This window comes from Mirounga angustirostris, unplaced genomic scaffold, assembly GCF_029215605.1.
Source record: "Mirounga angustirostris isolate CCGP_5_RB_7025 unplaced genomic scaffold, mMirAng1.0.hap1 SCAF_1, whole genome shotgun sequence".
NCBI classification, from domain to species: Eukaryota; Metazoa; Chordata; class Mammalia; order Carnivora; family Phocidae; genus Mirounga; species Mirounga angustirostris.
Window position 1 is genome coordinate 198,044,220 of NW_026991709.1, and position 23,702 is coordinate 198,067,921.

The 23,702-nt window shown below is 44.8% G+C and overlaps 1 protein-coding gene across 8 annotated transcripts in view; it reads left to right on the forward strand.

Annotated features, from left to right (window-relative positions):
- Positions 1 to 3,440: 3,440 nt before the first annotated feature.
- The window catches only part of USP4 (ubiquitin specific peptidase 4), a 52,903-nt gene continuing 32,641 nt past the window's right edge, over positions 3,441 to 23,702 (forward strand). For 5 of the 8 annotated variants that reach the window (XR_010413070.1, XM_045862386.3, XM_045862387.3 and 2 more), the window contains exons 1-6: positions 3,441 to 3,598; positions 6,703 to 6,830; positions 12,245 to 12,375; positions 13,541 to 13,667; positions 14,695 to 14,840; positions 14,969 to 15,030. Coding sequence is in view for 7 of the 8 variants with exons in the window: in XM_045862386.3 (XP_045718342.1) it covers positions 3,498 to 3,598; positions 6,703 to 6,830; positions 12,245 to 12,375; positions 13,541 to 13,667; positions 14,695 to 14,840; positions 14,969 to 15,030 (695 nt within the window). In the remaining variant the exon portion in view is untranslated. Of the gene's footprint in view, positions 3,599 to 6,702; positions 6,831 to 12,244; positions 12,376 to 13,540; positions 13,668 to 14,694; positions 14,841 to 14,968; positions 15,031 to 18,100; positions 23,543 to 23,702 lie in introns of those variants that run through there. The other 3 variants (XM_064596146.1, XM_054504753.2, XM_054504752.2) reach the window with 3 other exon arrangements.

Genomic DNA, 23,702 nt, shown 5'->3' on the forward strand with positions numbered 1-23,702 from the left:
TCTGAGATTCCTTCAGGTCTTTGCCTGTCACCTTCCCCAGTAATCTAATCCTTCTGTAACAGAGGTTATAACGTCATTGATGTTTAAATCTTCTGAAATGTCCTTCTAGAGCCTTTTACTTTTTCATAGTCCCCTGGGCAGGTTAAAGGAGCACAGACAAGAAGGAAACAAGAATAATTCTTCCCTGAAGAGAGCTGTAATCAAAAGCTGCCCAATATTTGTGAACACTGCCACATGTGCTCTGTCACTGCTGGCCCTAGTGTGGACCGCTCCTTACCTTGGAGGGCCAACTCTAGTTAGGTGTAGGGCAAGCCACAGTGCCAGCCAAGGCAAGAACTTAAAGTTCACACACCCAGACATTACAAACTCTCAATTAGGTCATCACAGTCCACGATCAAGCAATATGTGACCAATCAGTCAAACCTGTTTCCTCTATAGCTCCCTTCATGCTTTCTTTCCTGTTCTTGTGGCCCAAGCTATCATGGCAATGGGTGGGTTGTTCAGTTCTGGAGTTTGGTTATGAGGCCAAGCGAGTGCCCTAGTTGGCCTACACCTCTCCCTAAGGTAAAAGGCCCAACAGAGAACATGCCCTGGTGCCAGGGTGTCTCCTGAGCTGAATCACTCATTTCCTCCCAAATCCACAGGTCATCCACAACAGCAGGAACACACAGGCAGATGTTTATTGTTTCTAGTTCCCAATCTTTAACACTTTAATGAAACTCACTAAAAGTGTTCTGTTTTTTAATTTTTTAAAAAATTTCTGTTTATTTAAGTAATCTCTGTACCCAACATGGGGCTCGAACTCACAACCCTGAGATCAAGAGTCATATGCTCTTGCGACTGAGCCAGCCAGGCACCCCATTAAAAATGTTTTAATACTTTGGAAATAATGACTTTCTATGAAGTTTCACCTTATTCCTCGCATTTTTAAATATATTTTTAAAGATTTTATTTGTTTGGCAGAGATAGAGAGAGAGCACAAGTTGGCAGAGAGGCAGACAGAGGGAGAGGGAGAAGCAGGCCCTCCTCTGAGCAGGGAGCCTGACTCGAGGCTCGATCCCAGGACCCTGGGATCGTGAGCCGAGCCAAAGGCAGCCTCCTAACAGACTGAGCCACCCAGGTGCCCCCTATTCCTCGCATTTTAACTACTGGCACTTTGTGATCTTAGTGTAAATTTTTTAGGAACTACCCACAATTAGAGCAAGATTTTTACAGCCATTTAATAGCACTGAAGAGATCCTGCCTTAAAAAGGTTTTCCAAAGGGGGCGCCTGGGTGGCTCAGTCATTGGGCGTCTGCCTTCGGCTCGGGTCATGGTCCCAGGGTCCTGGGATCCAGCCCCGCATCGGGCTCCCTGCTCAGCGGGAATCCTGCTTCTCCCTCTCCCACTCCCCCTGCTTGTGTTCCCTCTCTCGCTGTATTTCTCTGTCAAATAAATAAAATCTTTAAAAAAAAAAAAAAGGTTTTCCAAAGTTTTCTTATTTATAATTAGGTTTTGTCCCCTTTTCTAGTGGTGCTGAGGACTTGTCCTACTTCCTTAAGACTCTGACCCATGTCATAAATGGTAAAGGAGAAGTTGCTAAAGAAAAAGAGAGTAGACACCCTCTAATGTAGGTTCTGAAGTCATGTCGATAACCCAGCTTTCTTTTTCCATAAATAACAGGGCTGAAGGTACTGTTTCTTATTTCACAACATTTTTAACGCTTTCATATAAGTTTCACAGAAAGGCACTCGGATTGTCAGGGCTGGCTTCCCAGATGTAGAATTACCACGTGGTGGTAACTCTTGTCTGCAGAGGATTAACAGCTATAAGGTTATTCGGTTATTCAAGGCGGTTTTAATTCCAAATTTCCTTTTCCTCTCCTATCTACCCAGCTACGAAGAGGCCTGTGTTACCATATGGTACCTGAAGGGTGTCCCAGGCAGTGCAAATCCCATTCATGTTAATTTCAATCAGCCAAACCCGGACATTAAAATAGTAAATCTGCTCAAATGACCTACCACACCTTCACCTGGCCAGTGCTCCCTCCTCCATCCCCAACACTGAACAAGGCTCATCTCTTTCTCCTCTCCTCCCTCATTGCCATCTCTCCAGTTAAAGGTTCTTAACAGGTCTCTCCTGGGCTTCACCATTGTGGGTATAAAGCACCCTCAGCCATTTTGTCTCTGCTCCAAAACCTTTTACAATATCTGTGGGCCATTTAAAGCAGAATATGTGGCCCTTCTGGCCTCTGTTTTAGCTTTAGATCGAAGGTTCCAGTAGTCTGTGCCCAACTTAATTGGTCTAACCCTCGCTCTTTGATTCTGCCCTTCTTGTTCCAGAAACTGATCCTGTAATTTCCCTTCCTATAGCATGCACCACGATTTCTATGCTTCTTTAAAACCACATTCAAATGCTACCAAGCCAAAGTCTGCCTTTCACAAGCTCGGGGGTCTACAGTCTTTGGTTCATACCCTTTAATGGCACTTACCTACCACACACTGCTTAACCCTGGGGTTATTTGTGGAGGATTTCTTCTCCATTAGATTGTTTCAATTCGGGCACTGTGACTTATTTTTGAGGGCAGGAACTGCTAGACCAGCAGCTAGCCAGCTGCCCGGTCTCCTCCTTGCTCTGGGCTTACTTCCCACTCCATGAGGAGGGCTGTGCTTTTTGTATGCAGGGTCGAGTGGAAAACATACAGTGTTCAGGACACTGCATCTTGTTGCAGCAACAAATTAAGAAGCAGCTTGAGCACCTAATGTGGAGAACACACCTGGACCTCTCCTTCTTCCCCCGTTGCTATCGCCACTCAGCGGCTGCCTGTCTCCCTGCCAAGGCAAGTAGCTATCTCAGTGTGGAGGGCTTGGGGAATTCTGTCGTGGGCTGATTCTGGCGTCTAGACTGTTTGAGAGGAGTGTTAATGACTAGACCGCACCATCGAGTCCCGGTCCCAACGCGCTGGTGCACCCGGCAGTCCCCAAAATCCCTGTAGGGCCTCCAGGGCAGGCACCCCGATCTCAGGTTTGGGCGGCTAACGACTGGCCTAAGGTCTCCAGCTCAAAACAAGAAAAGCTACTTCCTGGGCTTCTCGTACCTGGCCCTGGGTTTATCTAAGAGCAGGCTAACACCGCCGGCCTGGACGGGTTGCCCGAGGGGTCGAGGGGCCTGCGGTCAGGGCCCTAGAGATGGCAGGGCTAGACAGAGAAAGGGACGCGGAACAACCACGCCGCGGCTCCACCCGCAGGGCGGGAGGAAGAGGCGGCTAGTTTGCCAGCGCCCACCTCCTCTTCCGGCCCCCTCCTGGCTCCGCGGCGCACCCGTGGGAGAGGGACGATGCGTGAGAGGTGGGGAGGAAAAGCAAAGGCGGGAGGGAGGGCGTTCGAGGCCGCAGCGCGAGGTGGGGCTTGGGAGCGCGCGGGCGCGCGTGCGTGCTTGCGTCCGTGCGTGGGCGCGGCCCACACCACGCCGTGCGCGAGGCGGATGTCCGGGCCGGCTGGGCCGGGGCCGTGGACGAGATGGCGGAAGGTGGAGGCTGCCGTGAGCGGCCGGATGCGGAGACTCAGAAATCCGAGCTCGGGGCCTTGATGAGGACCACGCTCCAACGTGGGGCGCAGTGGTGAGCACCGGACCCGCGTTTCCGCCGCCCAGGCCCAGGGGCAGGGGCTTTGGCCCTCAGGCCGGACCCCTCTTTCCCGGCTTGGGTAGGGGCCGGGCCGGGGCGGTGTGAGTGACCCTGAGAGGGTGTCCTGGCCCGTGCCTCTCAGGAGAGGGACCACAGAATCACCTCGGGGAAAGTGTGGGGGTTGTCCTGGCCCATTCGGAGCCCCAGAGGGCGGATCCGGTGGGGGCAAGGGCTGCAGGAGGGGGAATAGGGGAGTGCTTACGGGGACCTTCTGGATGGGAAGAGCCTTTTACTTTCGAGGACTCGCTGTGTGACCTTGAGCGAAGGCGACCACATCTCCCAGACCCTGGTGCCTTACTGTTAAAGCCCGGGTAGCAATATTTGGCACCCCCACCTTATGGGTTGAGGAGAAGATCAGAAGTAGATACTTTTGTAACTTGTAAACTGCGGAACAGATGTCAAGGTCAGAAGTTGAACAAATGTTTGAGAGCCCCAGGTTATTTTGGTGGCAGATGTCAAAAATAATTGTGGCAGCAATATTTCGGAGTGGGAGAGGAGGATAGCTTAGAGCCTAGATGAAAAGATTAAAAGTCCAAGGTTTAGAAAAGCAAGTCGGAGATAGGAGGTTTCTTAATAAATTGTTTAGTAGAAGGGACAATACTTCACTAGTGAGGAGATTCCTGGGTGGTATTATCATGTGAGAGTAGAAACCTAGGGCTTGGCTTTGCATCGAATATGATTGAACATCCATCTTTAAGAAATTATGGTGGTGTTGATAATGCCACTTAGGTAACAGAGGAATTGACCAGGGAAGGGAAGCATTGGGATTAGGAGGAGTTCTGATAGGGCTGTACAGCTGGCCAAGCTGTGAGAGGCAGGGGAAGCAGAAGTTACCTTGCATAGGGGTCACATACGAAGAATATTCAGCAGAACCAGAGGAAGTTTGAAATAGACTAAGATCACACACTAAAAGTGTTTGGAGGGAAAAGAGCATTTTAAAGATTTGGATGTATTTATGAATCCTTGTGGCCTCTGGGAAGCTGCCTGATTGCTGAGGTTTGTTTTGGGTGGCTCAGTCATTAAGCATCTGCCTTCGGCTCAGGTCATGATCCCAGGGTCCTGGGATCAAGTCCCGCATCGGGCTCCCTGCTCAGCGGGGAGCCTGCTTCTCCCTCTCCCTCTCCCCGGCTTGTGCTCTCTCACTCTCTCTCTCCCACTCTCTCTCTCAAATGAATAGGTAAAATCTTAAAAACAACAACAGGAACAACTTAAAGGACTCACTGATATAATTGTGCTTTTTTTCTCCACAGAGATTTACTTCTTCTGTCTTAATTGAGTGATACTTACATTTTTTTATTTTTTCATAGTGGTACTTTTAAAATATAACCAGATCAATAATTAGAGACTAGAGACTATTACGTATGTATAGTACCATACCTAGACACTATTATATGTGTGTGTGTACTTTTTATTTTAAGCACACGTTTTTATTTTTTTTAAATATTTTATTTATTTATTTGACAGAGACACAATGAGAGAGGGAACACAAGCAGGGGGAGTGGGAGAGGGAGAAGCAGGCTTCCCGCTGAGCAGGGAGCCCAATGTGGGGCTCGATCCCAGGACCCTGAGATCATGACCTGAGCCGAAGGGAGACTCCACTGAGGCGCCCCAAGCACACGTTTTTAAAATGTCTTCTTTGGTACTCAAAGGAAACCTGAATTGTATGGTGTTATTTTCCCATTTTCAGAAAGAGAATTAGTTTAATGCTTTTCATGTCAAGCAGTATAACCAAACTTGCTGTTCTGGACAAGGACCTCTTTTTTTTTTTTTTTTTTAAAGATTTTATTTATTTATTTGAGAGAGAGAGAATGAGAGAGAGAGAACACATGAGAGGGGGGAGGGTCAGAGGGAGAAGCAGGCTCCCTGCCGAGCAGGGAGCCCGATGCGGGACTCGATCCCGGGACTCCAGGATCATGACCTGAGCCGAAGGCAGTCGCTTAACCAACTGAGCCACCCAGGTGCCCAGTACTTCTTAATAAAGAAGTATGTGGGTCTCGACAGCTGGGATATGTACAATTTTTAATTTTTTTTTTTTAAGATTTTATTTATTCATTTGAGAGAGAGACAGAGAGCACAAGCAGGGGGAGAGGCAGAGGGAGAGGGAGAAGCAGACTCCCCACTGAGCTAGGAGCCCGATGGAGGGCTCGATCCCAGGACCTGGAGACCATGACCCAAGCTGAAGGCAGATACCCAACCATCTGAGCCACCCAGGTGCCCCAACAAGGACCTCTTTAAAGATCATTATGAAATTAATGACTTGCTCCTTGGCAAACAAGATTTTACTCATAGGAGGACTTCACTTAAATAAGCATTTTGAAGCCAATCATTTCCTTTTATCTATTCATTCTTTTTTTTTTTTTTTAAGTAGGTTCCATGCCCAGTGTAGAGCCCAATGTGGGGCTTAAACTCACAACCCTGAGATCAGGACCTGAGCTGATACCAAGAATCAGATGCTTAACTGAGCCACCTGGGCACCCCTCGTTCTTTTTTTTTTTTAATTTAAAGATTTTATTTAGTGAGAGTGTGTGAGTGGGGGGAGAGGCAGAGAGAGAGAGAGAGAGAGAAAATCTCAAGCAGACTCCACACACTGAGCAAGGAGCCCGACATGGGGCTTGATCTCACGACCTGAGCTGAAATCAAGAGCTGGACACCAACTGCGCCACCCAGGCACCTGTCTTTTGTTGTTGTTGTTGTTGTATTTTAATAAAAATATTTATTTTTAAGTAAGCTCTATGCCCAACATGGGGCTTGAACTCATGACCCTAAGATCAAGAGTTGCACACACACTCCAGATTGACTGAACCAGCCAGGTGCCTCTATTCATTCTTTCAACAGTCATTTCACTTAGTGGACCCCTGTCTTGGGCCAGTCTGTCTGTGCCATCTGAAGCCTAGTCCTGCTCTTTTTCTTGAGAATGTGTTTTTGAATGGGGAGTGTGTGTTCCCCAGGTGGAAAGATCATAAAAAAAATTAAAGGAGCAACTGCAAAAACTTAGAACCTCAGTTTTTCTGGTATAGTAAATTTTTATCTGTCTCTAGGTATCTTATTGACAGCCGGTGGTTCAAGCAGTGGAAGAAGTATGTGGGTTTCGACAGCTGGGATATGTACAATGTGGGTGAACACAATCTATTTCCTGGCCCAATAGATAACTCCGGACTCTTTTCAGGTATAGTATCCCATTGCTTTTCTAACTGAAATACCCACCTAGGCAGTGACCTGAGGTCGTGTTTATTGGTAACAGGGATATTGTGAACCTGACTTTCCTGCTGTGATGGGGTAGAAACAAGTGTCCTTGATTTGCATCTATAGCAGACATCTTTGTAAGACCGTCAGGGAGGACTAAAGCTACTTTTTCCCTAAACTAAGTGCTTCACACAAGAGCATGCTTCTAGTATTTTTCTTTTTGCAAAATAGTTTTGTTCGAGATGTCAGATTTTAGACTCGCATGTGGAATGGAAAGAAATAGGATATTATTTTGAAATTGCATCTGGAATCTGAAATTTGGGCACCAGAATTTTCTGTGTTACCATTGCAGTGGAACAAATTGCAGACCTGTTTACATCCATCAAGCATTCCTATGATGGTTCTTTGTCATAGGAGTGTGTGAGGAGAGATGGAAGGTAGAGTTATCACAGTCAGCTCCCATTGGAAGAAGTGATTGAAAAAATGATGCATGACATACCAGAGCTGGGCTTGTACCTGTAGATGCATAGATATGACAGTTGACCTTTCCCAGGCTGTGTTCTGCTAAGCTTTAGACTCCCTTGCAAGCAAGATGAGAGTGATCTATTGATTATGTCCAAAACCAGAGCAGTAGGAAGGCAGACATGTATGAGGCTTGATCCAAGTACTTAACACTAACCTGGGTGGGTTTTTTTTTCTCCAATTTTTATTGTTATGTAAATCACCATACATTACATCATTAGTTTTTGACGTAGTGTTCCATGATTCATTGTTTGTGTATAGCACCCAGTGCTCCATGCAGAACGTGCCCTCTTTAATACCCATCACCAGGCTAACCCATCCTCCCATCCCCCTCCCCTCTAGAAGCCTCAGTTTGTTTTTCAGAGTCCATCGTCTCTCATTAACCTGGGTGTTTTTTATTTTCATTATTTATTTATTTAAAAAAAAATTTTTTTTTTAAATTTTTTTTTTAAGATTTTATTTATTTATTTGAGAGAGAGAATGAGAGACAGAGAGCAGGAGAGGGAGGAGGGTCAGAAGGAGAAGCAGACGCCCTGCTGAGCAGGGAGCCCGATGTGGGACTCGATCCCGGGACTCCAGGATCATGACCTGAGCCGAAGGCAGTCGCTTAACCAACTGAGCCACCCAGGCGCCCGAAAAATTTTATTTATTTATTTGACAGAGAGAGATAGAGAAGGAACACAAGCAGGGGGAGAGGGAGAGGGAGAGGGAGAAGCAGGCTTCCTGCCGAGCAGGGAGCCCAATGCGGGGATCGATCCCAGGATCCTGGGATCACGACCTGAGCAGAAGGCAGATGCTTAACAACTGAACCACCCAGGCGCCCCTAACCTGCGTGTTTTTTGAAAATGGGCAGTGCTTCAGCTCAGACTTGTTTTAGGGGAGGTCAAGTGACATAATAATTCATGTGCTTTGTTTCCTGATGTAGGTCAGATGGTGGCATCACACCATGAAGTTGGCATAAGGGAGCACAGCAGTGTGTTTGCACTTTTCCTCCCCCTACCTTTTTTTTTTTTCTTTAGTAATCTCTAACCCCGATGTGGGGCTCAAACTCACAGCACCAAGATCAGGAGTTGCATGCTGTACTGACTGAGTCAGCCAGGTGCCCCTCTTTTTTTTTTTTATTTTTTATTTTTTTAAAGATTTTATTTATTTATTTGACAGAGAGAGACACAGTGAGAGCAGGATCACAAGCAGGGGGATTGGGAGAGGGAGAAGCAGGCTCCCCGTGGAGCAGAGAGCCCGATATGGGGCTTGATCCCAGGACCCTGGGATCCTGACCTGAGCTGAAGGCAGACGCTTAACGACTGAGCCACCCAGGCGCCCCCCCCCTTTTTTTTTTTTAAGATTTTTATTTATTTATTTGACAGAGACACAGCAAGAGAAGGAACACAAGCAGGGGGAGTGGGAAAGGGAGAAGCAGGCTTCCCGCCGAGCAGGGAGCCCCATGTGGGGCTTGATCCCAGGACCCTGGGATCATGACCTGAGCTGAAGGCAGACACTTAACCGACTGAGCCACCCAGGTGCCCCTAAATAGAAGATTTCTTAATGCTTTTTTTTTTTTTTTTCCTTTTCCAAAGATTTTACCCATTTATTTGAGAGAGAGAGTGAGAGAGAGAAAGAGCACAAGAGGGGGGAGCGGGAGAGGGAGAAGCAGATTCCCTGCTGAGCAGGTAGCCTGATGCGGGACTCGATCCCAGGACTCCAGGATCATGACCTGAGCCGAAGGCAGTCGCCTAACCAACTGAGCCACCCAGGTGCCCTCTTAATGCTTTTAAGAATACTAATGATGAGAATCCTAGGGCTAGAGGGGCTCTGTGAAATCATTTTGCGTGACCTTCAGCTAAGGGCAAGCATTTCTTCCATGGTCTCCCAATTTAATGTCATCTGGCTTTTCGTTGAAACATTTGCTATGTGCTTAGGAGGTGAGAAGTACATTCTGTTCAGACCCTGCTTAGAACATTGACGGTACAGGAATGACCTATCTCTGGTGAATGAGGGTCACCCCCTCAGTTCCCAGGCTGTCAGTCACCTGTCAGTCCCAGTCAGGCTGCCTTTCACCTACGGACATGGTAGTGGCTGGATGGGGCTCTTGAAAGTGTGGGAAGGATGGGCTCTAGCATATCCTTCCTTACGTTGTCTGCAGAGCACCTTTTCTTTTTTCCACCTCTGCCTCTACTGTATATCAGATGAAATCCCTGTGCTTAGGCCAAGCAGTGCTCTCATTTTTCCCCTTTATTTGCCTCTGTGGAAGAAATTTGCAGAGACTAAATCCTAATTCCCAAGCCTCTGTGTGATTTTTTTTTTAATTTTTTTTTTTTTTAAGATTTTATTTATTTATTTGACAGAGAGACACAGCGAGAGAAGGAACACAAGCAGGGGGAGTGGGAGAGGGAGAAGCAGGCCCCCCGCAGAGCAGGGAGCCCGACGTGGGGCTCGATCCCAGGACCCTGGGATCATGACCTGAGCCGAAGGCAGACGCCCAACGACTGAGCCACCCAGGTGCCCCAAACCTCTGTGTGATTTTGAGCATGATGCCTTTAGAGTGATCCTGTTTCAAGTGAAAATAGTAAACTGAATTGGGAATTCCAGTCATGTTTCCTGCATTTGCACTGAGTGTGTAAGAGGGATGTGTGCGAAAATCATCACAGAGCCTTAGAGGGGAAAATGCCCCATGGAAATGATGTACTTGGGGTTGGTGATGCTGAAAGCGGTGTGTTCCTTTCCCACGTTTAAAGGTTTCTGGCGGCTGCTCGGCACAGTGTGTATAGCCAGATCTGCGTAGTGCTTAGTGTTAGAAAGGCAGAAATGTATCTCCCTGAGTAAGACAAGAAGTGAATAACTTCTATGAGTTTCAATTTATAAATCAGAGAAAGGTTTAATTTATAATTCAGAAAAGTTTAATTTGTAAATCAGAGAAAAGTGTCAATTTGGGGGGGGAAGCTTTTGTCTCAAGCAGATCGATACCAGTGGATCATCCTTCTCTTGCTCAACAGAAAAGGCCTGCTCTGTCAGTGTTAATAATCATGCCAGAGCTGCTGTGGAAAGTGGTTGGCTCACCAATGAGGAGGATCCATCTTTTTTTTTTTTTTAACTATGGTAAAATATACATAACAAAGTTTATCATCTCGACCATTTGTAAGTGTATAGTTCAATAGTATTAAGTATATTCACATTGTTTTGCAACCAATCTCCAGAACTTTTTTGCCTTGCAAAACTGAAACCCCCCCACCCGTTAAACAATAACTCCCAATCTCCTTTTCTCCGAGCCCCTGGCAGCCACCATTCTACTTTCTTTTTTATTTTTATTTTTTTTATTTATTTATTTTTTTTTAAGATTTTATTTATTTATTTGAGAGAGAGAATGAGAGAGAGCAGGGTCAGAGGGAGAAGCAGACTCCCTGCAGAGCAGGGAGCCCGATGTGGGACTCGATCCAGGGACTCCAGGATCATGACCTGAGCCGAAGGCAGTCGCTTAACCAACTGAGCCACCCAGGCGCCCACCATTCTACTTTCTGTGTTTGAATCTGACTACTCCAGATACCTCATTTAAGTGAAGTCGTTAAGTATTTGTTTTTCTGTGACTGCATTATTTTATTTAGTATAATATTCTTGGGTTCATCCTTGCAGCATGTGTCAGAATTCCCTTCCATTTGAAGGCTGAATAATATTCCGCTGTAGGTATATATCCTATCATGTTTATCCGTTCACCCATCTCACCTTGGTATTCCTGTCCTTCGCTGCTATTTAATTCCTTTCCTATTCTCCCTGGAAATGAAAAAAGCAGAGGTGGATCAGATCTGAAACTTGATATAAGGAAGGACAGAAGAGCTGATGGGATAGGGTATAAACTGGTGTGGGGGTGAAGGGGGGTGTGGGTGATGGGAAGCCGCAGTCACTTTATGAACGCTGCTTATGGTTTTGGTTTTTGTTTTTAACATTATATGCCTTGGGCGCCTGGGTGGCTCAGTTGGTTAAGCGACTGCCTTCGGCTCAGGTCATGATCCTGGAGTCCTGGGATTGAGTCCCACATCGGGCTCCCCCTTCTCTGTGGGGAGCTGCTTCTCCCTCTGCCTCTGCCTGCCACTCCCCCTGCTTGTGCTCATTCTCTCTCTCTCTGTCAAATAAATAAATAAAATCTTTAAAAAAAAACACATCATATGCCTTGAGTTACAGATGAGTTGCACCATTGTGGGTACTTTTGTACCCACTACAGCAGGACTGGGTGTTGCTGGGCACAGAGAGGCTCTGTTGATGGGAGGTGATCAGCGTTCCCTTGATCCAGTTCCTTGGTCGTCAGTTGAGGGTGTGTTTCTGATTGTGGATGTCCGCTTCTGACTCCTAGTCATGTTGCCTGCCTGTGGTAGGTGTGAGGTGGATGTTTAGCATGTTAGGGTGTTAAAGACATTCCCCCTCCATAAGGGGTTGTCCAGCTGGGTTTTGACTTGGACTGGAAAACTAAGAATATTGAATGACTCTTGGTAAAATAAAGTTAACTTCAATGATGGGTTTGTTGCTTTTTAGTAAACCTTTCAGAAGATACTTGACCTCAATGAAGTTTCACTAAGCAGAATATTATGTTAAATATTCGTAATTAACAGTTTTCATTGTGGAATCTGGAAGCATGTTGAAAATGTAAATTGGAGTTTTTTATTCTCCCTACTCCATTTCATTATAGAAGAAATACACGTTCCTTTGAAGGCGTGGCTGAAGACAGTTGTCAGGTCTGCTCTGTGTTATGGCCAGTGACAGAATTTTGGAATTTTGTACTTGTTCCTATAAATAATTTTCTTATTTCTGAAAAGTACATAAGAATCCTGTAAAACAAATATTTCTGGGGAGAAGAGCAGTGAGTTATGAGCTGTTTTCTTTTTTCAGATCCTGAGAGTCAGACCTTGAAAGAACATTTAATTGATGAATTGGACTATGTATTGGTCCCAACAGAGGCCTGGAATAAATTACTAAACTGGTATGGCTGTGTAGAAGGCCAGCAGCCCATTGTCAGAAAAGTGAGTACACGAATTGTCGCAGTTGCCGGTCAGTGTCTGCGAGTGCTCTCTGGGGACACTGACTGGTGTTGGTTTTCTCGGCTACTGGATGTACCTAAGTGGTCGAATAGAGGTGTTTGAGGCCTTGTTTCTGGTTCTCTTTAGGGAATTGTGGTCGTGAGTGGTGGTGAGTGAGGTTGCTCACCTGAGATGTTACAGTGAGTGGCCTCCAAACATCAGAGCTGCCCAGTGGCTTGGGATGTATCCAGCAGTGCCATGAGAGCACTTTCTGGAAGGCTCTATGAGAGAGAGTTTACTTGGGGTCATATGGACATACAGTAATGTACTGCTTGTTTATCTTACAACTTCTCTGAGACTGCTTTTTCCTCTATGCTTATGAGTCTTTGGCCACACTGTTGAATATCTGAAAAAGCAGGTGTTCATAAGCCAGAGAAGAATAGCCTCCTGAGGGAAAGCGGGCCATACGATCGAAACCCAGATTCTTTACCCCTCTGGTAGATGGGACTTAGGAGAAGACCATCCACCCTGACTCTCACAGTCATTTGCTTGTCCTACCAGAGGGGACATCACATGCCTGCTAATAGGTAGACATTGGGTAAATTTCTCACTCTCCCTGGTATGTAGTTTCCCTTCTCAGAGTAGGAAAGATCTGCAGTCCTGAGGCCATGCTTCTAAGTAAGAGTCATTGTTTGGGGCCAGAACGACCTTCTTTCTCCAGCTGGAAACCTGGGCCCCTGAGAGGGGTTAGGGATCAAAAAGTTGGGAGTGTGCCAGTCTCCTGCAGATGTCCCCTCATGCCCACAGTGTTGCCATATGGTAAGTGTTCTGCTACCACAGGGATTTAGCTACGTTCTCTAGTCCTTTCATTCGACAAACCCTGCAAGGGAAACCTCATGATCCTGATTTAGAGATGAACAGTGGCTTCCCTTTGGGCAGTGTTGTAGCTAGCTCTGGCTCCATCCGGGTGCTCTCCCTCATGAAGGGGAGAAAGATTTTCAACTCTTAGACAGTTGCTGGTGGCTTTAAAAATCTGTCCTGATCCCCTGATCACTTAGGGAAAATGATTATTGTGTGGATTCTGCCTCTTACCACTAATGAAACCTATTGTTTCCAAGACTGCCTGGTGTGGAACCCCTGCTCCTTCACCTGTGCCTCTTGTTTGCAGGTGGTGGAGCATGGCCTGTTTGTCAAGCACTGCAAGGTGGAGGTGTATTTGCTGGAACTGAAGCTCTGTGAGAATAGTGACCCCACCAACGTGCTGAGTTGCCATTTCAGCAAGGCAGACACCATTGGTGAGTAGCTGGGCTGGGGTCCTGCTTATCCGGAGGGAGAGTGCAGAGCATTGTGGCTGATGGGTGCGAAGCCGGACACCCCCTCCAGAACTGTTACCCACATAGACTCAGGTTGTAGGTGCTGGTCCTGACCTGGCTCTTGAGGAGAGCTAAGCCTGGGAATCATGTTTTATAGAACACTGGGCATGATCCCTGACATGCGGTGATAATGGTGATAAAGATGAGGAAATGCAGATTCAGAGAGGTTACAGTAACTTATTAAAAAATCTCTGTTAGAAAGTGGCATGGGGGGCGCCTGGGTGGCTCAGTCGGTTAAGCGGCTGCTTTCGACTCAGGTCATGATCCCAGGGTCCTGGGATCGAGCCCCACGTCGGGCTCCCTGCTCAGTGGAGAGTCTGCTTCTCCCTCTCCCTCTGCCTGCCTCTCTGCCTACTTGTGCTCTCTATCTCTCTGTCAAATAAATAAATAAAATCTTTAAAAAAAACAAGTGGTAGGGGCGCCTGGGTGGCTCAGTTGGTTAAGCGACTGCCTTCAGCTCAGGTCATGATCCTGGGAGTCCCGGGATCGAGTCCCGCATCGGACTCCCTGCTCAGCAGGGAGTCTGCTTCTCCCTCTGATCCTCCCCCCTCCCATGCTCGCTCTCTCTGTCTCATGCTCTCTCTCAAATAAATAAATAAAATCTTTAAAAAAAAAAAAACAAGTGGCAGGGCTGGTATTTGAAATCACATTTACCTTAACTTCAAAGATAAGTTTTCTCACCTTTCTGTGTTGCTTGTGTGCTATAAATGGGACCCACCTCATTAAAGAAGGAGAAGCACAGGGAAAGTTTCTAGTGTGTGAGTGCAAGAGGATTCCCATGGGAGACATTTGGCCTTAAAAACCGAGGGGCTGTCAGTCAGAACTTTTGGTCCAAAGCACTCTGTGACTGACCATCCGAACAGGAAGGAGGATGAGCATTAGCTTGCTACAGCTCTTTTTAGCCTTGCATCTCGAGGAAATCCTGAGTGATCTTTCTGCCTGTCTCTAGCAACCATTGAGAAGGAGATGCGGAAGCTGTTCAATATCCCTGCTGAGCGTGAAACACGACTATGGAACAAATACATGAGCAACACCTATGAGCAGCTGAGCAAACTAGACAACACTGTCCAGGATGCTGGGCTCTACCAGGGTCAGGTAGGAGGGCTCAGGCCATGCCCAGCAGGCAGCTCTGCCAGGGTGTGTGGCCAGATATCTTCTGGTTCTGAGCTCGTCACCAGTGAGATGCTTTGCATATTCCTTATTTGGTTTCCCCTTTCACTCAGGTGCTAGTAATTGAGCCCCAAAATGAAGATGGCACATGGCCGAGGCAGACCTTACAGTCAAAGTAAGTGACCTTTTTCTCCCTTGTGGCTGGGCACACAGGTGTAAGAGAGACACTATTTCCTAAGGCATTTACTTGTGCTAAGTAAAATTTTTCAGGGTCAGATGAAGAAGCGTTCCATTTCATATCCGGAGTCTATTTCATATCCAAAGTCTGTAATACTGGCCTTTGGTAAGCAGCATGCTGGGCAGCCATGTGAGGAAAGCTATCAGAGTGGGTGAACACGGTGGTGAGCCTCTCCTTCTTGAGAATAAGAGAAGGAAGAGAAAGGGCCCAGATCTGGGAAAGCTGCTCTGCCAAGAGGCAGCTTTGTTTTTGCCAAGGGCTTTTATTTTCTCCACCTGTAATTAGAAGCTTGGCTGGAAAAGAAGAGGGCTCAGAAATGGGGTCCTGTATGACTTCAAGTTTGATCCCACCTCACTTTTTACCCACAGGCCTGTTAGTCACTGTTGCCCTTTTTGCATACTGGGGGGATTATTCTGCCTTTAAACTGGGACCCCAGGCACCTCTATCTCAGGAGAGGTTTGTGTGCGGTGTGGAATTGTGCATATCCTGAGAAGGGGACAGAAGAAGTAATGAGTTTTTCTTACGGTATAAGGTGGGGGAATTTGTGTTGTGTTCTGATAGTTATGGGGATAGTGTTGGTCTTTGCTGTCTTCTTTCAGTCAGGTCTTGGACAGTGACTGATAGTGATGGGCTCTTACATAGCTCTTTTGAAAATCACAAAAGTTATAGGCTCTCTCTTGAGAAACACATCAGAGGATAGAACATTTTGCCAATAATCTCAAGGATTTTACAGATAACCTGAAGCCTAGCTGTAGACTCAAGTTTTGGAAACTCTGGTCACCAGTTCCTGACAAGATGACATATAGCTATGGTATGCAGAATAATGCCCCCTCCGTGTCCAAGTCCTAATCCCCAGAACCTATGAATATGTTAGGTTACATGGCAAAGTGATTAAGATGTGATTAAGGGTCTTGACATGGGGAGATTATCCTGGATTATCTGGATGGGCCCAGTGTAATCACAGGGTGAACAGGTGAGGCAGGAGAGTCAGGAGATGTGAGGACAGAAGCAGTGTCTTAAGTGATGATATGTGCAAAGACTTCACTGGGCAACTTTCCAAGATGGCGGAGGACTAGGTCCCAGGAATTCAGCTAGATAGTAATCAAATCATTCTGAACACCAGTGAACTCAGCCAGGATCTAAGAAAAGAATTGCTGCAATTTGGGGCGCCTGGGTGGCTCAGTCATTAGGCATCTGCCTTCGGCTCGGGTCGTGATCCCAGGGTGCTGGGATCGATCCCCCGATCGGGCTCCCTGCTCTGCAGGAAGCCTTCTTCTCCCTCTCCCGCTCCCCCTGCTTGTGTTCCCTCTCTCACTGTATCTTTCTCTGTTAAATAAATAAATAAAATCTTTAAAATCAATGATTAAAAAAAAAAAAAAAGAATTGCTGCAGTTCTACAAATAGAAAAGTGACCACTTTCTGCAAGGTAGGGGGTATGGAGAAGTGAATCTGAGGCGATATATGGGAAGCTCCGGCAGGTGGCACTGGAAGGTGATATAGCAGCTGAGTGCAAAATCAGAACTTTTAGAGGTCTGCTCTGGTGAGGGACTTCCCTGCCTGAAAGGCGCTCAGGTGGCAAAGAGGGGCAGAATCCTAGATGGGACGGTGTGGTCTCAGGATCCTCGGGGTCAAAGAAAGACCAGGATGCCTGAGTGTTGCAGAGTTCCCAGGCATCGGCGTAGGGAAGCCGGCTGTTATCAATGAGCCCATGAGTGGGCTTTCAGCTTGGTTTTGCCATAAACTGCAGACTGTGGCACAGTTGGGCAACCGTTCTCCAAGCAGGGGCCCAGCAAGCGGCAGAACCACGGCAAGACCCACCCCTTCTGGAGCCTCGAAGCAGGGTCGCGTGCCTGAGATAGAAATGCTTGGTCACAGGCCGGGTGATCACAGAGTGCAGCTGGAGACCTGGGAGACAGGAATGTTTAACTGCTTTTTCCTAAGGGCACACAGAGGAGTGGGGCTCTGAGCTCTTCACTCCGGGGCCAGAGATTGGGAGGCTGCTATTTTCATTCTCATCCTCTAAAGCTGCGCAGGAAGCCTTCAGGGAACAAAAGCCACGTAGAGCTATCCGGAGCCGCTTGCTTAGCCTAGCCCCTTGGCAAGGGCAGTGCAACTCCGCCCCGGCAAAGACACTTGAGAATCAGTGCAACAGGCCCCTCCCCAGAAGATCAGCAAGAATATCCAGCTAAGACCATGTTTACCCATCATAGAGAACTGCAAAACTCCAGAACTAGGGGAGAATAGTGTATAGAATTCATGTTTATTTTTTTTTCTCATTCTTTAGTCTTAATTTTAATTTTTTTCTCTTTCCTTTTCAACCAATTTCTTATTTTATTAACTTTTTTTTTTTTTAAGTCTTTCTTAATTTTCATTTTTACAGTTTTCGGATGCAGTTTCTTCTAACAGACCAAAATACACCCAGATTCTAGTGTATTGCTCTGTTCTGTTCACCTATCTGATTATATTCTTTTTTTTTTTAAGTTTTTTTGAATTTTCATCTCTGCAGTTATATTCTGTCCTTTCAGTGTGTGTGTGTGTGTGTGTACACAAGTTTTTCTTTTTTTTACAATTTTGGGATGTCGTTTCTTCTAACAGACAGACTAAAATACACCCAGGATATAGTGTATAGCTCTGTTCTGTTCACGTGTCTGTTTATACTCTTTCTTTTTTTGTTTTTTGTTTTTTTCTTTTGTGTTTTTCATTTTTACAGTTACATTCTATCTGTTCATTGTATTTAAGTTGATTTTTGTACATAAATTAGTTTTTTTTTCTTTAGTTTTGGGATTTAGTTTTGTAACAGACCAAAATACACACAGGACCCAGTGTATTGCTCTGTTCTGTTCACCTTGTCTGATTATATTCTCTCTCTCTTTTTAAAATTTTTATTTATTTACTTATTTATTTTCGGGTTCGGGTCTCTTCTGATTTGTTTAGTGGGTGTTTCTCTGGGGCTGTTATTGCCATTTTAGTATTTTGTTCTCTCGTTCATCTATTCTTCTCTGCACAGAATAACAAGACGGAAAAACTCACCTCAAAAAAGAGAACAAGAGGCGGTACTGACTGACAGGGACCTAATCAGTATGGACATAAGTAAGATGTCGGAACTAGAGTTCAGAATAACGATTATAAGGATACTAGCTGGGCTTAAAAAAAGCATAGAAGACTCTAGAGAATCCCTTTCTGGAGAAATAAAAGAACTAAGATCTAACCAAGTCGAAATCAAAAAGGCTATTAATGGGATGAAATCAAAAATGGAGGCTCTAGCTGCTAGGATAAACGTGGCAGAAGAAAGAATTAGTGATACTGAAGACAAAATGATGGAGAATAAGGAAGCCGAGAAAAAAGATAAACAGCTACTGGATCACAAAAGGAGAAATCGAGAAATAAGTGATACCATGAAGCAACACAATATTAGAATAATTGGGATCCCAGAAGAAGAGGAAAGAGAGAGGGGGGCAGAAGGTATATTGGAGCAAATTATAGTGGAGAACTTCCCTAATTTGGGGAAGGAAGCAGGCATTCAAGTCCAGGAGGCACAGAGAACCCCCCTCAGAATCAATAAAAATAGGTCAACACCTCGACATATAATAGTGAAGCTTACAACTCTCAGAGACGAAGAGAAAATCCTGAAAGCAGCTCGGGACAAGAGGTCTGTAACCTACAAGGGTAGAAATATTAGACTGGCAGCAGACCTACCCACAGAGACCTGGCAGGCCAGAAAGAACTGGCATGGTATATATATTCAGGGTGCTAAATAAGAAAAATATGCAGCCAAGAATACTTTATCCAGCAAGGCTGTCATTCAAAATAGAAGGAGAGACAAAAAGCTTCCAGGACTAACAGAAACTAAAAGAATTTGTGATCACTAAATCAGCCCTGCAAGAAATATTAAAGGGGATCTTTTAAGTGACATAGACCAGAAAGGAACAGAGACAATATACAGAAACAGTGACTATAGGCAATACAAGGGCACAAAATTCATATCTTTCAGTAGTTAACTCTGAACTTAAATGAGCTAAATACCCCAATCAAAAGACACAGGGTATCAGATTGGATAAAAAAGCAAGACCCATCAATATGCTGTCTGCAGAAGACTCATTTTAGACCCAAAGACCCCTCCAGATTGAAAGTGAGGGGGTGGAAAACCACTTATCATGCTAATGGACATCAAAAGAAAGCTCAGGTAGTAATACTTATATCAGACAAATTAGATTTTAAACCAAAGACTGTAATGATGAGGAAGGACAGTATGTCATAATTAAAGGGTCTATCCAACAAGAAGATCTAACGGTTGTAAATATTTATGCCCCTAACATGGAAACAGCCAGTTATATAAACCAATTAATAACAAGATTAAATACATTGATAATAATACAAGATAGTAGGGGACTTTAACACCCCCCTCACTGAAATGGACAGAATCTAAGCAGAAGATCAACAAAGAAACAAGGGCTTTGAATGACACACTGGACCAGATGGACTTCACAGATAACATTCAAAGCATTCCATCCTAAAGCAACTAGAATACACATTCTTCTCGAGTGCACATGGAACTTTCTCCAGAAGAGATCACATACTGGGTCACAAATCAGGTCTCAACCGGTACCAAAAATTGGGATCATTCCCCGCATATTTTCAGACCACAACGCTTTGAAACTTAAACTCTCACAAGAGGACATTTGTAAAGAACTCAAATACATGGAGCTTAAAGAACATCCTACTAAAGAATGAATGGGTCAATCAGGAAATTTAAAGAAGAATTTAAAAAATTAATGGAAACAAATGAAAATACGACTTTTCAAAACCTTTGGGATGCAGCAAAGGTGTCCTAAGACAGAAGTATATGGCAATACAAGCCTTTCTCAAGAAACAAGAAGGGTGTCAAATATACAACCTAAACTTAACAGCTAAGGGAGTTGGAGAAAGAACAGCAAGTAAAGCCTAAACCCAGCAGAAGAGAATCAATAAAGATTAGAGCATAAATCAACAAAATAGAAACCAAAAGAACAGTAGAACAGATGAAAGAAACTAGGAGCTGGTTCTTCGAAAGAATTAGATTGATAAACCCCTGGCCAGACTTATCAAAAAGAAAAGAGAAAGGACCCAAATAAATAAAGTCATGAATGAAAGAGGAGAGATCACAACCAACACTAAGGGAACATGTTATGAGCAACAGTATACCAACAAAAAGTAGGCAGTCTGGAAGAAATGGATGCATTCCTAGAGAGGTATAAACTACCAAAACTGAACCAGGAAGAAATAGAACATCTGAACAGACCCATAACCCCCAAGGAAATTGAAGGGGTAATCAAAAATCTCCCAACAGACAAGATTCCAGGGCCAGATGGCTTCCCAGGGGAATTCTGCCAAACATTTAAAGAAGAAATAATGCCTGTTCTTCTGAAGCTGTTTCAAAAAATAGAAGTGGAAGGAAAACTTCCAAACTCTTTCTATGAGGCCAGCATTACCTTGATCCCAAAACCAGACAAATACCCCATCAAAAAGGAGAATTACAGGGCGCCTGGGTGGCTCAGTTGGTTGAGCGACTGCCTTCGGCTCAGGTCATGATCCTGGAGTTCCGGGATCGAGTCCCGCATCGGGCTCCCTGCTCAGCAGGGAGTCTGCTTCTCCCTCTGACCCTCCCCCCTCTCATGTGCTCTCTCACTCCTCTCATCCTCTCTCTCAAATAAATAAATAAAATCTTTAAAAAAAAAAAAAGAAAAAGAAAAAGGAGAATTACAGACCAATATTCCTGATGAACATGGATGCCAGAATTCTCACCAAGAGACTAGACAATAGGATCCAGTAGTACATTAAAAGGATTATTCATCATGACCAAGTGGGATTTATTCTTGGGCTTCAAGGGTGGTTCAACATCCACAAAGTAATCATTGTGATATACTGTACTAACAAAAGAAAGGATAAGAACTATATGATCACTAAATAGATGCAGAAAAAGTATTTGACAAAGTACAGCATCCTTTCTTAATTTAAACTCTTCATGGTGTAGAGATAGAGGGAACATACCTCAATATCATAAAAGCCATCTACGAAAAGCCCACAGGGAATATCATTCTCAGTGGGGAAAAACAGCTTTTCCGCTAAGATCAAGAACATGGTAGGGATGTCCACTATCACCACTGCTCTTCAACATAGTATCAGAAGTCTTAGCTTCAGCAATCAGACAAGAAGAAGAAATAAAAGTCATCCAAATCAGCAAAGAAGACACACTCTCACTCTTTGCAGATGACGTGATGCTCTACCCCCAAATTGCTAGAACTCATACAGGAATTCAGCAAAGTAGCAGGATATAAAATTAATGCACAGAAATCAGTTGCGTTTCTATACACTAACAATGACACAGAAGAAAGAGAAATTAAGGAGTCTATTCTATTTACAGTTGTACCAAAACCATAAGATATCTAGGGATAAACCTAATTAAAGAGGGGCATCTGGGTAGCGCAGTTGGTTAAGTGTCTGCCTTCTGCTCACGTCATGATCTCAGGGTCCTAGGATTGAGCCCCAGGTTGGGCTCCTTGCTCAGCAGGGACCCTCTCATCTGCCCCTTTCCACTGCTCGTGCTGTCTCTGTCTCAAATAAATCTTAAGGAAAAAAGCCTAACCAAAGAGGAAAAGGATCTGTACTCAGAAAACTATAGGACACTTATGAAAGAAATTGAGGAAGACACAAAGAAATAGAAAAACGTTCCATGCTTGTGGATTGGAAGAACAAATATTGTTAAAATGTCTGTGCTACCTAGAGCCGTCTATACATTCAATGCAATCCCTATCAAAATACCATCAACTCTTTTCACAGAGCTGGAACAAATAATCCTGAAATTTGTATGGAGCCAGAAAAGACCCAAAATCGCCAAAGGAATGTTGGAAAAGAAAACAAAAGCTGGTGGCATCACAATTCTGGAGTCTAAGATATATTATGTAGCTGTCATCATCAAGACAGTATGGTACTGGCACAAAAACAGACACATAGATCAATGGAACAGAATAGAGAACCAGAAATAGACCCTCAACTCTATGGTCAACTAATCTTCAACAAAGCAGGAAAGAATATCCAATGGAAAAAAGACCGTCTCTTCAACAAATGCTGTTGGGAAAATTGGACAGCCATATGCAGAAGAATGAAACTGGACCATTTCCTTACACCATACACAAAAATAGACTCAAAATGGATGAAAGACCTAAATGTGAGACAGGAATCCATCAAAATCCTAGAGGAGAACACAGGCAGCAACCTCTTTGACCTCAGTCACAGCAACTTCCTGCTAGACACGTCTCCAGAGGCAAGGGAAACAGGCAAAAATGAACTTTTGGGACTTTATCAAGATAAAATGCTTTTGCACAGCAAAGGAAACAGTCAACAAAACCTAAAGACAACTGACAGAATGGGAGAAGATATTTGCAAATGACAGATAAAGGGCTAGTATCCAAAATCTATAAAGAACTTATCAAACTCAGCACCCAAAGAACAAATAATCCAATCAAGAAATGGGCAGAAGACATGAACACACATTTCTCCAAAGAAGACATATGAATGACCAAGAGACACATGAAAAAATGCTCAACATCACTTGGCATCAGGGAAATATAAATCAAAACCTCAATGAGATACCACCTCACACCAGTCAGAATGGCTAAAATTAACAAGTCAGGAAATGACAGATGTTGGCGAGAATGCGGAGAAAGAGGAACCCTCTTAACACTGTTGGTGGGAATGGAAGCTGGTGCAGCCATCTGGAAGACAGTATGGAGTTCCCCCAAAAAGTTGAAAATAGAGCTGCCTTATGACCCAGCAATTGCACTACTGGGTATTTACCCGAAAGATACAAATGTGATCCGAAGGGGCACCTGCACCCCAGTGTTTACAGAAGCAATGTCCATAATAACTATTGAAAGAGCCCAGATGTCCATAGACAGATGAATGGGAAAAGAAGATGTGGTGTGTATATATACAGTGGAATATTATGCAGCCATCAAAAATTGAAATCTTGCCATTTACAACAATGTAGATGGAACTAGAGGGTATTGTGCTAAGCATAGTAAGTCAATCTGAGAAAGACAATTATATGATCTCACTCATGTGTAATTTAAGACACAAAACAGGATCATAGGGGAAGGGAGGGAAAAATAAAGATGACATCGGAGAGGGAGACAAACCATAAGAGACTCTTAATCATAGGAAACAAACTGAGGGTTGCTGGAGGGGAGGAGGTGGGGGAATGGGGTAACTGTGTGATGGCCATTATGGAGGGCATGTGATGTAATGAGCAGAAAGACTTCACTGGCCATGAGCCAGTGGCCACTGGGTGGCCTCTAGAAGTCCCTAGAGCCTCTACAAAGGAACACAGCTCTTTAGCTCAGTGAGAATCATTTTGAATTTCTGACCTGCAACATTGTTAAGATAATAAATTTGTGTTCTTTTAAGCCAGCAAGTTTTTGGTAATTTGTGACAGCAGCAATCAAAAGGCTAGCCCAGACTGCTAACTCCCTTCTTGGAACTGGAAATGCCACAGAACCCAGAGAAAATAACAAAAACTGTGAGGAACCCCCAGGGGAGACGGAAGGGAGATTCCAGTCTGGGAGGTAGTGTTG